We start from the raw sequence: 13,618 nt of genomic DNA, 5'->3' as shown, positions 1-13,618 counted from the left end.
GTGTGTGTGTGTGTGTGTGTGTGTGTGTGTGTGTGTGTACGCTCGGCAGAGGGGAGGTCAAGACAGCAGCTGAGTTGACCTGGTACATCAAGTTTGGATTTCCCCAGTTGTTGGTAAACAAAAAAGATTTAAACTTAAAAGATTTTGAGTTCATGCACACTGGAAAAAAAAATTCTCTTCATCACAATCATTTGTTTAAAAATATGGCTGTTTTACTGATCTATGGTTATTATTAAAGAGGAAGGAAAGAAGAAGAGGAAGCCTGAGCCCAGGTTCTGTCCATTTTCATAACAAGTGACAGCACAGACATCTGAGCTTTTTCGTCATAAAGATTGTGATGTGAAGCATCAGCAGGTAAAGTGTCGTTAAAGTGTCACTTCAATAATGCTGCTGGCAGAAAGAAGTGTTGACACATACTAGCTTTGAATAAAAGGCTTAAAACACAAACAGTCTAATACTGAGTGTTGCTTTTAAGCTTAAAGAATATAATAAGTTCTAAGACAATTCAGTTTACTTCTTACTGTCCATGTTGTGTTGTGGTATTTACTTTATCATGAATGTACGCTACTTTGTTCGAGCGACTGTAAAAAATAATTGTATTCATGAAATAAACTAGACTTTCACAGTCTGCATCTTCCACAGTTTTCATGCTTTTGTTCGCTCCAAGTTTGACACAAACCCACAGACAACCAGAGTTAACTATGTGAAGCAATCACAGACACTGTAATGGCTGATTTTTCTAATAAACACAATCAGGTTAACATTAAGGTTTAACATTGAAGGAGATTTGTTCCATAGTCACAGTTATACTTGTATTTCCTTTACTTACATCCAACACTACTATGTTCTGTTTCAGTCCAGGTGCTGGCAGTTTATCCTTTGTTGTTTGGACAAATAAGCTTAAAGCTAAACCTTCATGTTTTTGATGGGAAAGTTTGTTAAACCATTGCTCAACTTATGTCTGCACAGAGCAGATAATTATGATGTACTTGTAAAAAGACTTGATAAGCAGGTCACAGCTGAATCAAGGGGTAATAAAAGTAAGACCACGCGGTCTCAGCACGACTACACATGCAGTGGGTTATCGCACACATTTGAAAGACTCATTGTGTAACTCAGGATGTGACCCCTTATAAAGGAGACAGAGAAGTTCTGTTGTTCAGTCAAGTAAAACCTGGTGAAAGCGCAATTCTAAGACTCTGGTCGTTGCTTAAGTGTATAGATAAAAAATCTTTTTTTCATGCATTATTTTCTTACTATATTAGTATAATCACCAAATCGATTATTTCGTATTTATCTCCTGAAACGATCTACATTAACTTTTCTATCCCTAGAAATGTGTTTCCAGAGTCCCAGGTTTAGTGACTTCCTGTCTAGGGCTGGGCCATATTATACCGTTCACGGTAATACCGGTATAATGTTAGGCAACGATAGGAAAATGAAATATCGCGATAGAATGGGAGTAAAACGCGCATGCGCAGTGCCTTTGTTTTCATACGCACATGGCCGATTGTTGAGTGAAACAGATGAACCAGAATTGGTTTGTAAAAATGGTGCAACTTCAGTGATGTGGAACTGGTTTGGTGTTTGTCTGTCAGATACACAACAAAGCACATTTTTTTGCAGAACATGCAAGCGGCCGTTGTCATTGTCATATTTGTCGGACTAAGATGCTCTTAAATCTGGGAGTAATCTGGGTCCTAAACTCCGTATGCTTCAGGTCAAACAACACTGCAGCATCACTTAGAGTTAAAAACTGTCTAAATTCTTTCATCTTTAATAAAACGATCAGCATTGCTGCTTTACCAGGTGTAACTATAAAGTTTAACTTCCAGGCATCCATGAAAACAAAAGTTATTACATTTAACGGAGTTAGAAGTTAGCAGGAAGCTAGCGGAAGTTAGCTCGCTAGTTTCGCTAGTTACCTAAGCATGATATTGCATGTTCTGACAGAGAGATTTCTGAAAAAAATCAAACATACAGCTCTGCTATCACTTCCAACATAAATGAAGACAGGAAACTAAACAGCAGTGACGTTTGTAGGGTTACTGAAGTTGGGCTAGCTGGTATATAATGATGTGCTACATAATCGCTAGCGACACAGCTATGTTAGCATAACATAAACAGTGAAGCTGGAGGACGAACACTAACACTTTTCCACTTATAAAAGTTAACGTGAAGGTTCTTCATGGTTAGAGACAAATGCAATCGCATGGCAGGATACTGTAAACGGACCAAACTTCAGTCAGGAGAACAACTGAGATAATCCATCCACAATACGAGGTTAGTCATTAATATACTGCAACAACATGGGAATAGAGCAGCTGCCAGAGAATTCAACATTAATGAATCAATGGTACAGAAGTGGAGGAAGCAAGAAGAATGAGTTTAATAAAGTTTGATTTATCTGACTGCTTTGTTTCACTTAATGTGCCTTATAATCCCGTGCACCTTATGGTGCGAAAAATACGTACTGCACACTGCAGTTTAATGTTGCAAAGCACCTCTTTTTAACTTCAGTGGATATTATACATGGTTATGCTCAGGATATGTCAGCCCATTTCTACTGGAATGCCTTTTGGTTAAACTTTCAGCAAGGAATTTGCATTTGCACTGTTACATTTTTATAAAGCTTTAATGTACATAAAAACCAGCTTCTTGTTTAAGTGAAAATAAATGGAAGGTTGTCTTTTTGCGCTAGTAATGTTGTGGAGTTGTATTTTGTCTCGCATCAATTATATCGTCGGTTATATCGTTATCGCAAATTTTCAAATATATATCGTGATAAATATTTTTGGCCATATCGCCCTGCTCTATTCCTGTCCACCATCACATTAGCTGAGTAGTTGTCAAATTTGAGGGGAGCAGAGAAGATCAGACACCAGTCAGCAGGTCAGAGGCCATCTCTCATTTCACAAATCAATCACTTGATTTATAAATGGAACAAACACCCCATCAGACCAGGTAATGACCCATTATGAGACAACAGCCGTCTGAGAGGAGATGTTCTGTATCACAAAACATGGGAAACAAACAAACTCTAGGCATTCTGAAATATATAAAGCTCAACAAAAAAAGACAACCATATCAGATCCTGATGTAATTCATTTTGTTGTTGTCTTTATTAGTCATTTAAAAAGGTCTAGAAAAAGTGTCCAGGAAGAGATTCTACTATTTATGCAGCACTGCCCCCGTGTGGCCACAAAGACACACAACAGCTTCATTTCTCAGCCTGTTGCCTTCTTTTCCCTTCATGATGTAAACAGTGAATGAACTGAAAGAAGTCAACCCATAAACTGTTAAACTGATACAACAGTCATGATGATTATGTAACAAGTTGTAGTTGACTTTCTGGTGGTGGTTTTGGTATACAATTTAAAAGCCATTTTCTTTTATAAATACACCATACACTTTGTTCTTGACCATTTCTTTTCCTCATATCCTTAATGGACAGTGGAGGAACACTACATCTAGCTTCTGTTTAACATTTATCCAGGCGCCCCCACACTGTACCTCTACAGAAACCAAGGGAGAGAGACAGACACACAAAGATTTCCACTTGAATCTTGATCTCAAAATAGAAAAAGTTTTATCACAAAATAATTACAAGAGCTCAGCCAGGTGAGATATAGCAGAACCATCAATTCAGAGTCTGACAGTAAGGGTGAAGACGAGCCTGACTGTTGGTCTGCTCCAAAACAAGCCCATAAGCAAGCTTTGAAATAATATGTTACAAAATTGTGAAACTGCGACATGAAATTTGATTTGAAAATGAAATTCATCCTGATCAGGAGCTGTTATGATCTAAATGGTGTTCTAGATCCAGTAAGCATTCATTCAACTTGTATGCAGCAAAATTAAAAATAAGTTACCACATGTTGTTTTTTAATTTGGTAAATAATTGATAAAATGTTAAAAGTACTGGTTGTGTTTGACCTCATCACCAGGATGAGTTGGAAATACTTCAAATTCCCTCAGGTGGCCTTTTGCTGGTTGGATTGCCACTACAGTCTGTAAACTGTGGAGGTAATTTTGTGAGCTCATTGGATGAGCAGTTTCTGAAATACTCAGACCAGCCCATCTGGCACCAACAACCACGCAATCTCTTTCCCCCATTCTGATACTTGCTTTGACCTTCAGCAGGTCATCATGAACATGTCTGTATGCTTAAATACTTTAATTTGCTGACGTCTGATTGGTTCACTAGACATTTGTGTTTAACGAGCAGGTGAACAGGTGTACCTGGCAAAGTGTGTGTAACCCTCAGTGTTACTGACATGTTCCACACTGATGCACAACAATACTCTGTGCCCCACACAGTTTTATTAAGTATGTCTAATCACTGTGGACATTACATGTACCTTCTTAGAGGAGAGGTCAAAGGTCAGTTACCTTTATAGGTTCCTGCTATATGTTGTGACATATACACAGCACAGTTGTAGGAATGATAGTTTCTAAGTTCTAAAGCTTTTTGTCAATTTTCAACCAATAAATCATAAAGTTGACCTTGAAGACCACAAGTTTGAATGGATTGTTAACATGACCCCACTCTACAGCACTGCAACATTTTAACATGAGTTATTTAAGACTTTCCAGGTATCCTGGTTACAGAAAAAGATTGATGAGCAGAAAAAAAGAAACAAACTTTAATTGTTTCTGATTAGAAGCTGTACAATCCGGACTGACTTTAACAAATGTGCTATAGGCTCAGCTGGAAAATAGTGAACTTTACAAGACTGATTTTGTTCCAAAGGCTTTCACAGACCTCAACCAATCCTAAGGCTAATTAGCACGGCTAGAATTTTAAAAACATTTGTTAAATGTTGTCATTGCTAACATATACCTGTTTTAGAGCATGGTGAGTAGCGAGAATGCAAAGTTATTGTTACCTCTAAAAAAAAATGTGAAGATGTGATATTAGCATGTACGGAGCCCCTCTGATGACATGGTCCAAAAAATAAATAAATTGTGGCCACAAAATACTACTTCGTGGCCACGAAATGGGTATAACGTGCGCACGAAATGTTTATTTGTGAGCACGAAACACTTGACCAATAACCGTGATCCTTCCCAGGCCCTTGCAGTTGGTTGACAATAGAATCTATCCCAACGTCCGGGTCGTACTTACGTCTGCAATGCAACTGGGCTCTTAATATCCTGTTTAAATGTCTCTCCATAATAATGGTTCCTTTCAGTGCCAGGCTTTTCAAAATGCATGTGTAGCTCATTCCCAGCCTAAAATTGTCAGGGATCTGGGTCTGAGGGACCTAGACCTATTATTGTGTATTGTTTACTCCACTGTAAATAAACGCATTTTGGGTCCTCCTTCCCCACACACCCAAGGTCTGCCACGCAGACCATGACAAAAATAAAACTCAATCATACTGTCTCTGGCCATGTTGTACAGGTTTAGCCTACTCTTATGCTTATGTCTCTACACAGCTGTCCAATGTATCAATATGATGTGCGCACGTCATCTATTTGTTGCCACAAATGCGTAATTCGTTGCCACGTTATACCCAATTCGTGCCCACAAATTAGCATTTCGTGCGCACGTTATTTCGTGCCCTCGAAATAGTATTTTGTGGCCACAAATAAGTATTTCGTGGGCACTTATACTATTTCGAGGGCAGGAAGTAGTATTTTGTCACCACAATCTATTAATTTTTTGGAGGATGTCATCAGAGGGGCTCCGTAAGCATGAGCTATATAGTATCTCCAAGAGAAAAGCGATCAGCTGATCATTGATCAGTTTCATGATTTAAGTAGCAACAGGAGAGAGAGGGAGAGAGAATGGGAGAAGAAGAGGCAGCTGGCCACGTAAAGACACAGAAGAACTCCAGCTTTGTGTATTTTTTTTCCATTCAAGCTGAAGTCCGGGACAAATCGGGTTCCTTTTCAATACGAGACGCGGCCGGTCCGCGGGTCTCTCCTCCTCCTTCCTCCCCTTTCCCTCATCCACCTGCTGTACTCAAAATTTGTACTCAAGTACAAGTACTGTTACACTGCTTAAATTGTACTCAATTACAAGTAAAAGTACTGGTGTTAAAAAAATACTTGAGTAAAAGTACAAAGTACTCTTCTCAAAAACTACTCAGAGTATTAATTACTTTTTAACAGACTGATGTTTTATTCTGTCGTCAATAGCAGGCATTCAACTCGATTCACCAGTATAAATATTTATGTTCAAAGCACATTTCTCAGATGAACAAGGTATAGAAAGGTAACTTGTTTTGTAAATAAATGTAGATATAAAAGAAGGAATTTTGTTTGTTAAAACAATGACAAATATGTTTCTGAACATGCGTAGAACCGTTTAAACTTTTCCCCATACACTGAACAACAGGCAGGTGAGTGTCTTAAACTCTTAGCATTTCTGTCACACTTGAACCTTTTGTTCAGTTTCAGCAAGAGCTGGTTTTCTAAATTAACAGAGGCAATCCGACTTGGTTTGGCTGTGAAGAGTAGACCAGCACAGCTAAAAAGTCGTTCACACACAGCAGAAGCAGGCAGAGCTGTGTTCAGTTTAAGAGAGAGGTTTTTGATACCTGAGAAGGAGTGCAGCAGCTCCATGGTGTCTGTGGCACAAGCAAGGTAACCATCAAGCTCAACTGCACTTTGCAGCCTTCTGGAGATTGGTCTGGAGAAGAATTCATCTTCATCAGATGACTCTCTTTGCTGATCCTCACTCTCATGCTCTGTCGTTTCAAGATGTTGTTTGATGTATGTCAAGGCTGTAATTGTAAGTAGATAACACAATTTTGTTATTTACATTTCAGTGATTATTCCTGAACACAAATTTAAAAACGGCAAATTCTCAAAAAGGATTGTTTAGTATTCAGGACAGACCATCAATAGCTTACAATGTATTAGGTGAAATACTCACTTAAGCATGTGTTCAAATGTAAAAATACACAAAAATGGGATCACATGAATCCTTACCAGCCTCTGTTACATCTGCTCTGTCAGTCCAGGAAGTCTTGAACTTGGGTAAGAGGACTGCAGCTGCAGCCAACTCTGGATCCTCCATCATCGCTCCAAAACACTTTTGAAGGCCATTTTGCAGGGCTCTGATAAGATAAGATAAGATAAGATAAGATAAGATAAGATAAGATAAGATAAGATAACCTTTATTAGTCCCACATGTGGGAAATTTGTTTTGTCACAGCAGGAAGTGGACAGTGCAAAAGTTATGACGCAAAAATTAGAATACAATAAGAATAAATACAGTACACAGCTGTACAGAATAGAATAAAAATATACAATAAGATAAAAATAGAATACGAATGCTATATACAACTGAGTAAAATACAACGATGCCAGAAAAGATTATTGCACATGTGTGGATGTGTGTGTTTGTTCAGTTAAAGTCTTTGTTGTGGAGTCTGACAGCAGTGGGGAGGAAAGACCTGCGAAATCTCTCCGTCCCACACCGTGGGTGCCGCAGTCTCCCACTGAAGGAGCTGCTCAGTGCTGTCACAGTCTGCTGCATGGGGTGGGAGACGTTGTCCAACAGGGATGACAGCTTAGCCGCCATTCTCCTGTCACTCACCACCTCCACTGGGTCCAGAGGGCATCCTAGAACAGAGCTGGCCCTTCGGATCACCCTGATGAGTGGCACGCATGTCTTGCTTGATGTCTCCAGCCTGCTAAGTTTGGACAGTAGTTGTTGGATTACTGGCAGGAGCCATCCCATAAAGGAAGTGGACTCAGACTGAAGAATGTTTGAAGCTTTCACCAGTGGCTTCATGGTGGTACAGTACTCCCTAAGGAATGCAACTTCTGCAGGACTCAACCTGTAAGACACAACAACAAAACCCACCATGACTATAATAGGGATCTTCTGATTTAATATTAAGAGTCTGCTCACGTTTTTAACCATCCATTAAGGAAAATTCACAAAATTTGCAACCATATTGGTAGGTGTCCAATTTTACTCACATTTTCACCTTGAACTCCTCACAAATGCTCCTGATGGCATTTTCCCCCTTCTCATCAATGATGCGTATTATCCTTTCAATGGCAAGGTAGGTTGAATTCCATTGTGTTGCATTGGGACGAATGATCTGTAGTTCACACTTGTCCTCTACCACTTCATTAGCCAAATGAGTTTTGTTCCAAATGGCCTGGCATTTTGCAAAGCTTGCACGGGAGAGCCTCTTGTAGGTTTCATTCATGCTCTCTGCTAGGGCAGCATCAGATGTTGCCACAAGGTTTAGCAGGTGACATGCACATCGCTGATGAGGCGGGAGTTGATACTCCAAACCAGAGTCTTCATCAAGAATTGCACTTGCCTCATGGTAGTCAATATGGTCAGTCAGGTCAATAGTTTCTGGGTCTGCTTCATCTTCAGCTTCATCTGCATCATTTTGTGCCCCAAACATGTGGAAGGCCTTGACAAAGTTGGATCCACTATCAGTTGTGGTTCTTACAACTTTGCCTCTAATCTTGTATTGGCAATGGATATCATCAAGCGCACCAGCAAGCATGTCAAATGTGTGAGACCCTCTCAATCTTTTGCATGCTGGTGCTGCAGATCTTCTTTCCAGGGACTCTTCCTCCAATGGCATGTGACTCCAAGGTAATTTTTCTGATGAGCTGACCAACAATCAGTAGTGGTAGCAACCAATTTGACTTTATCCAATGCTGCAACCAAAGTCATCTTCATGTGATCAGCAGCTTCACAGATTCTGGCACGGACAGTGGGTCTGGAGATGACTTTGGCTTGAGGTTGTAATGTGGTAACCAATTCTTTGAAAGATGGCTGTTCTAGCACTGCAAATGGCTGTAGACCCTCACATGTGAAATTGATGACAAGCATGTCAACAGTTGCTTGTGGAACATGTTTGTTTGCAGCTCTCAACATCAGGTCTGGTAACTTGGCTTGTGTATTTGCTGAGAGCTTGTTTGGTGTGGCTGTGGTCTTTCGCTGACGAGATGTTGATGCCACAGTGATATTGTACTGCTCAATCTTCGATGGATGTTTCCTCTGTAGAGATAAATATTATCATACGTCAGGTTCATACATTACTTCATAACATCACTGTGATTAACACTACAGGAAAACACATTTTTAAAACATCATTCAACTAGACATGAGCTAATCTTTGATTGTTTAGCATAGTATAAAAGAGTGGTGAATTTGGTCAAATCTTGCAGATATATTGCTGTATTTATTTACAAATGTAAACCAATTTTGAACGATCATTGCAAAAAACATGAATTTCTGTATACATTCTAAGTTCTGTAATCTGTATACTATCTGTAAAAAGAGTATCGACCAATGTATCAGTATCTAAATTTTTAACTCCTTTTTATCAGTATCACCCTAAAGTTTTCAGTATTAGTCGGGTTCTAAAAATACTAAGAGAGCAAAATATGTGTATATAGCAAATGTAATTTAAGAAAAGGGATCACATACACAAAAATGCTGCCCATACAGCTAACAAATAAAAACAATCCACATTATGTTCTTTAAAAAAAAAAAATCATATTGGGAAACATATAACCCTACTGATTAAGAGCCATGTCACTATGATAGACCTATATCAGGCCAATGATCCTGATCAACTGATCCATCGGGCTCTGATACATGTCAGCTGAGAGCTGGAAGATTAATTTGAGATGCAGCTCAGCACTGTGTTCAAATTTTGTTTTTGTTTTTTATATAGGCCAGCTGATTGTAGGCCTGTGAGTTTTAAATGACTACAAATTTAATTTATTGTAATGACGGTGGTTATCCAAATAATAAGCTAAAACATTCCTACGAATTTAGCTCAATTATGCACACACACGCACATTAGCTAGCTCCGTCTTATTTTAATATCAGGCTAACCAATGGCGGTGACAATATCTTAGCCAAACTAATAACCTTAACACACATGAAAAATAAGAAGGCAATATTGTACACGTATAGTTGTAAAACCTCTTACCTCAATGTGTTTTTTTAAGATTAGACGCTGAAGTCTTGTAAGCTGAAATGACTGTAGAGGTCAAACAAAGTTTGCACTGCATCTGGACGCTGTCTCCTTTTCTCCCTCTGCACATGAAAAATTCCTCCAGGTATGGCCACGGGCACGCGTCCTCCGTCTTTTCTACGTCGTTTTCATGGTTGACAGTGTTGTCCTCTGTCTCCATTTTGGCTTCTTTGTCTCCAAATCTTCCGTCTATAAAGTAGTTTGTACTCCACCATGTAGCACCTCCAGACACCTGTGCCTGCTGCTGCAGCAGAGTTTATCTTTGCTTATGTCTTAAATTGGCCGGTCGGGATTGCACGGCCTTATTGGCTGCAAAAATGCAGACGAAAGGTTTGAATATTAATTCAAATTGTGGGCGTACTCAGTAGTACTCAGTAGATTACATGGTGTAAGTTGTACTCAAGTATGAGTAAAATTACACACTTGAAAAATTACTCATAAAAGTACAAGTACCCAAAAAAATCTACTTAATTACAGTAACGTGAGTATTTGTAATTCATTACTTCCACCCCTGACAGTAAATGACCATAAATTAACTGTAATTACACTGTGGTGAGCTCCATTCCTATACTTCTATCACGTGCACGTGTACAGGTTGACAACCGTAACCATGGCCGCCGAGGGTATATAAATGCTGCACAAGGTTCCAAACGTCTGTTTACACTTGCTCGTGGACTTGTTTCGACCTGCTCCAACCTCAGCCTGTGGAAAGCTAAGTTTTGCAAACCATTTTACTAAAAGCGGATATAACTTGAACGCATAACAAGTACTTCATCTGTGGATCGTTTGTACTTGTTTTTGTTTTTCAAGTTTGAAGATGGCTCGCCGTGGACCCGGACTCCCCGACTGTCACCTGGACTTCGCTGCAGGTAAGTGTGAAAATTTCTTTAAATGTAAATTACTGTAATAATTTAACAAGTTCCAGTGTGAATATCAAGTTTTAACGTGATCAAATATGTGTATTCAAGATTGTTTCCCGTAAATTGTTTGTATGTTTTAAATTTTCCGGGAGAGGTGTAGAAATTATTAACGACTGGTGTATGAATATGAAAAAAAGGTGTTACTTTGATTTGAAGGCTTCAAATTTGACACTTTTCTTTAAAATGAAATGGTTAAAAATAGCTTAATGGACTAAAATTTGTAAAATGCCCAAAAATCAGTTTCTGTGGTAACGGCATCTTCAAGATGTCATGGCCTCAGAACACGCAGGCGTAAACACACAGATCCAGGTCCCCTCCTGACATCCTTTTCTTCTCCGGATCAAAGACTTTATTGACATAAACTATATTTTTTCTCTGCTGCAAAACACAAAGATAAAAAAATACAAATAAAATAATATCAAAAGAATATGAAAACAGTAGTAATAATGGCATTAAGACCTATCTTCTGTTACGGTAATGCTTTTAACCTTATTAGATAGCAGAGAGAGATATTGTACACAGGGATATTTACACAGTGATAGCATGTTTACCACAGATTAGATGTATCTGTCCTTATGGCAGATACAGTCCTTGTGCACATTTCTAAAAATGTGGATTCTGAGTTAAGAGTTTCTGTTTGTTTGTTTGTTTGTTTGCTTGCTTGTTTGTTTGTTTGTTTTTCACTTGACCATCATTTTCAGACATACCTGCAGAGCTTTGTGTGTGCAATTCTTGCCAACTCTTGCCAAGAAGGTTGTGTTTTTATTTAAAAAAAAAAAAAAAAAAATTATATATATATATATATATATATATATATATATATATATATATATATATATATATATATATATATATATATATATTTAGGACATGCAATTGGTACATGTGGTCTAAATGTTACATTATGGTTTGCATCCACATATTTAACCTATGAGCTTTTTTCAAAATGTGTGACATCGTGAATTGTAAATAAAACAGGAGAATGAGCTGCATGGTTAGTTATAAATGTACTGTAGTATATTTATATAATAAGTTACTCATGTCCGGCTATTTACAAATCAATACCTATTATCCATTACCTATTCCAACATAGTGTTTGCATAAAGGCTTACAAGGAACAAATAAAACAAATTGAATGTACACAAAATACAGTGTCATATATAGTGTCAATATAGTGTCACCTTAAAAGTACACAGAGTGAGCTGCCTTGGTGGAGGTTTGGTGGTCTTCTATTAAAAAACTTGACTTAAAGATTGAACAAGTAGAAGTGTCATTCAGTCTGACATAAAATGCTTTTCTCTCATCCTCTGCTCAAACTAACAGATGTAGGTCTATTGCTTTAACACTGGGTGTCTATTACATTCCTAATGTTATTTTAAAAATTGTTTCCTCACAGGGCGTCTTGACTATGTGGTTGAACGCCCTGCAGAAGAAGGCCTTCCTGAAGTCATCAGGATCCTGGATGACAGTCTCCAGAGCACCACCTCTTCTGGTGAAGCTCAGGACACTGATACCCAGCGTATCAGCGAAGGTGAGTATGGTGAGTATTTTATCCCTCTCTCACCCTCACCCTCTTCTGATGAAGCACCAGATGCTGATGACGGTGAACAGCAAGGTGAGTATGGTAGGTATTTTATCCCTCTCTCACCCTCACCCTCTTTTGATGAAGCACCAGATGCTGATGTCGGTGAACAGCAAGGTGAGTATGGTGAGTACCCCCCCTACCTACCTGTAGACGATGAAGAGTTTAGTGAACAGACTGACAATTCATCTGACTGGAACGACTCAGAAGAGTGGGGGGATTGGCTTAGCGATGACTCTGGGTATGACACCATGGATGAGAGAGATGATTCCCCTCTCATCCGGGAGCACCCTCCAGAGCCGTTTTGGCACGATTGGCAACGTCCTATTGCTCCAGGTGCTGCCCCCATCGCCATGCCGCCTTTCGGCCAGGCCAATGCCCCACTCTTCCCTCGAGTTGTTGCCCCAGTTGGTGATCCGCCAGCTGCTCCTCCCTCAGCTGCTCCCTCAGCTGCTCCCTCTGCTGCTCCCTCTGCTGCTCCCTCTGCTGCTCCTCCCTCAGCTGCTCCCTCTGCTGCTTCTTCCTCAGCTGCTCCTTCCTCAGTTGCTCTCTCTGCTGCTCCCTCTGCTGCTCCTTCCTCAGCTGCTCCCTCTGCTGCTCCTTCTTCAGCTGCTCCCTCTGCTGCTCCTTCCTCAGCTGCTCCCTCTGCTGCTCCTTCTTCAGCTGCTCCCTCTGCTGCTTCTTCCTCAGCTGCTCCCTCTGCTGCTTCTTCCTCAGCTGCTCTCTCTGCTGCTTCTTCCTCAGCTGCTCCTCCCTCAGCTGCTCCCTCTGCTGCTTCTTCCTCAGCTGATCTCTCTGCTGCTCCTTCCTCAGAAAAGAGAAGCAGAGAAGACATCTGCACCGAAGAGGTAAGTGCAAAGAGGTGCAAGGTGAGTGACCAGTTTGATGCCCCTTCAACATCCTCAGGTAGTTTTGGAGTCAGACGTTTCTGGGAGAGGCCTTTTAGCCTTTCCATGGATGACAGTGACTCTGATTAGTTTATGTTAGAATGTGTTTTTAAACTTTGTTTTTACAGATATAAGAACATGTGACTCGCACATGTGAAATGTATTGCTTTTTTTGTTGATATGTGACATTAATATTAATATTACATTGTGAATTAAAGGTAGTTTTTTAGTTGTTATTACTTCCAGTTACGT

The 13,618-nt window shown here is 39.6% G+C and overlaps 2 protein-coding genes across 2 annotated transcripts; one reads left to right on the top strand and one right to left on the bottom strand.

Moving 5' to 3' along the window:
• Window positions 1–4,578: 4,578 nt before the first annotated feature.
• Window positions 4,579–7,895, bottom strand: LOC146667064 (uncharacterized). The gene is made up of 4 exons (XM_085408367.1): window positions 7,607–7,895; window positions 6,901–7,072; window positions 6,549–6,734; window positions 4,579–4,601 (listed from the first exon to the last, which is right to left on the bottom strand). Exons 1-4 carry the CDS (start codon window positions 7,880–7,882, stop codon window positions 4,579–4,581), a joined length of 657 nt encoding a protein of 218 aa, XP_085264493.1. The 5' UTR covers window positions 7,883–7,895.
• Window positions 7,896–10,794: 2,899 nt separating this feature from the next.
• Window positions 10,795–13,456, top strand: LOC146667063 (uncharacterized). The gene is made up of 2 exons (XM_085408869.1): window positions 10,795–10,846; window positions 12,294–13,456. The coding sequence occupies exons 1-2, from the start codon at window positions 10,795–10,797 to the stop codon at window positions 13,454–13,456; spliced, it is 1,215 nt and encodes a 404-aa protein (XP_085264995.1).
• Window positions 13,457–13,618: the final 162 nt, after the last annotated feature.

This window comes from Rhamphochromis longiceps, linkage group LG6, assembly GCF_057381845.1.
Source record: "Rhamphochromis longiceps isolate RC_006_pf linkage group LG6, R_longiceps_female_GT1.1, whole genome shotgun sequence".
NCBI classification, from domain to species: Eukaryota; Metazoa; Chordata; class Actinopteri; order Cichliformes; family Cichlidae; genus Rhamphochromis; species Rhamphochromis longiceps.
This window is presented reverse-complemented; position numbering and strand designations above follow the sequence as displayed.

Bases quoted from the DNA above. Each gene is read 5' to 3' on its own strand.
- LOC146667064 (XM_085408367.1), bottom strand. From the start codon at position 7,882: ATGGTTAAAAACGTGAGCAGACTCTTAATATTAAATCAGAAGATCCCT. The intron at 6,735-6,900 runs GAACACATGCTT...TTACAATTACAG, and splicing joins TTTTGTGTATTTTTACATTT to CCTTGACATACATCAAACAA. The intron at 4,602-6,548 runs GTATCAAAAACC...TTCTGTAACCAG, and splicing joins GCTGCTGCACTCCTTCTCAG to GATACCTGGAAAGTCTTAAA.
- LOC146667063 (XM_085408869.1), top strand. From the start codon at position 10,795: ATGGCTCGCCGTGGACCCGGACTCCCCGACTGTCACCTGGACTTCGCT. The intron at 10,847-12,293 runs GTAAGTGTGAAA...GTTTCCTCACAG, and splicing joins TCACCTGGACTTCGCTGCAG to GGCGTCTTGACTATGTGGTT.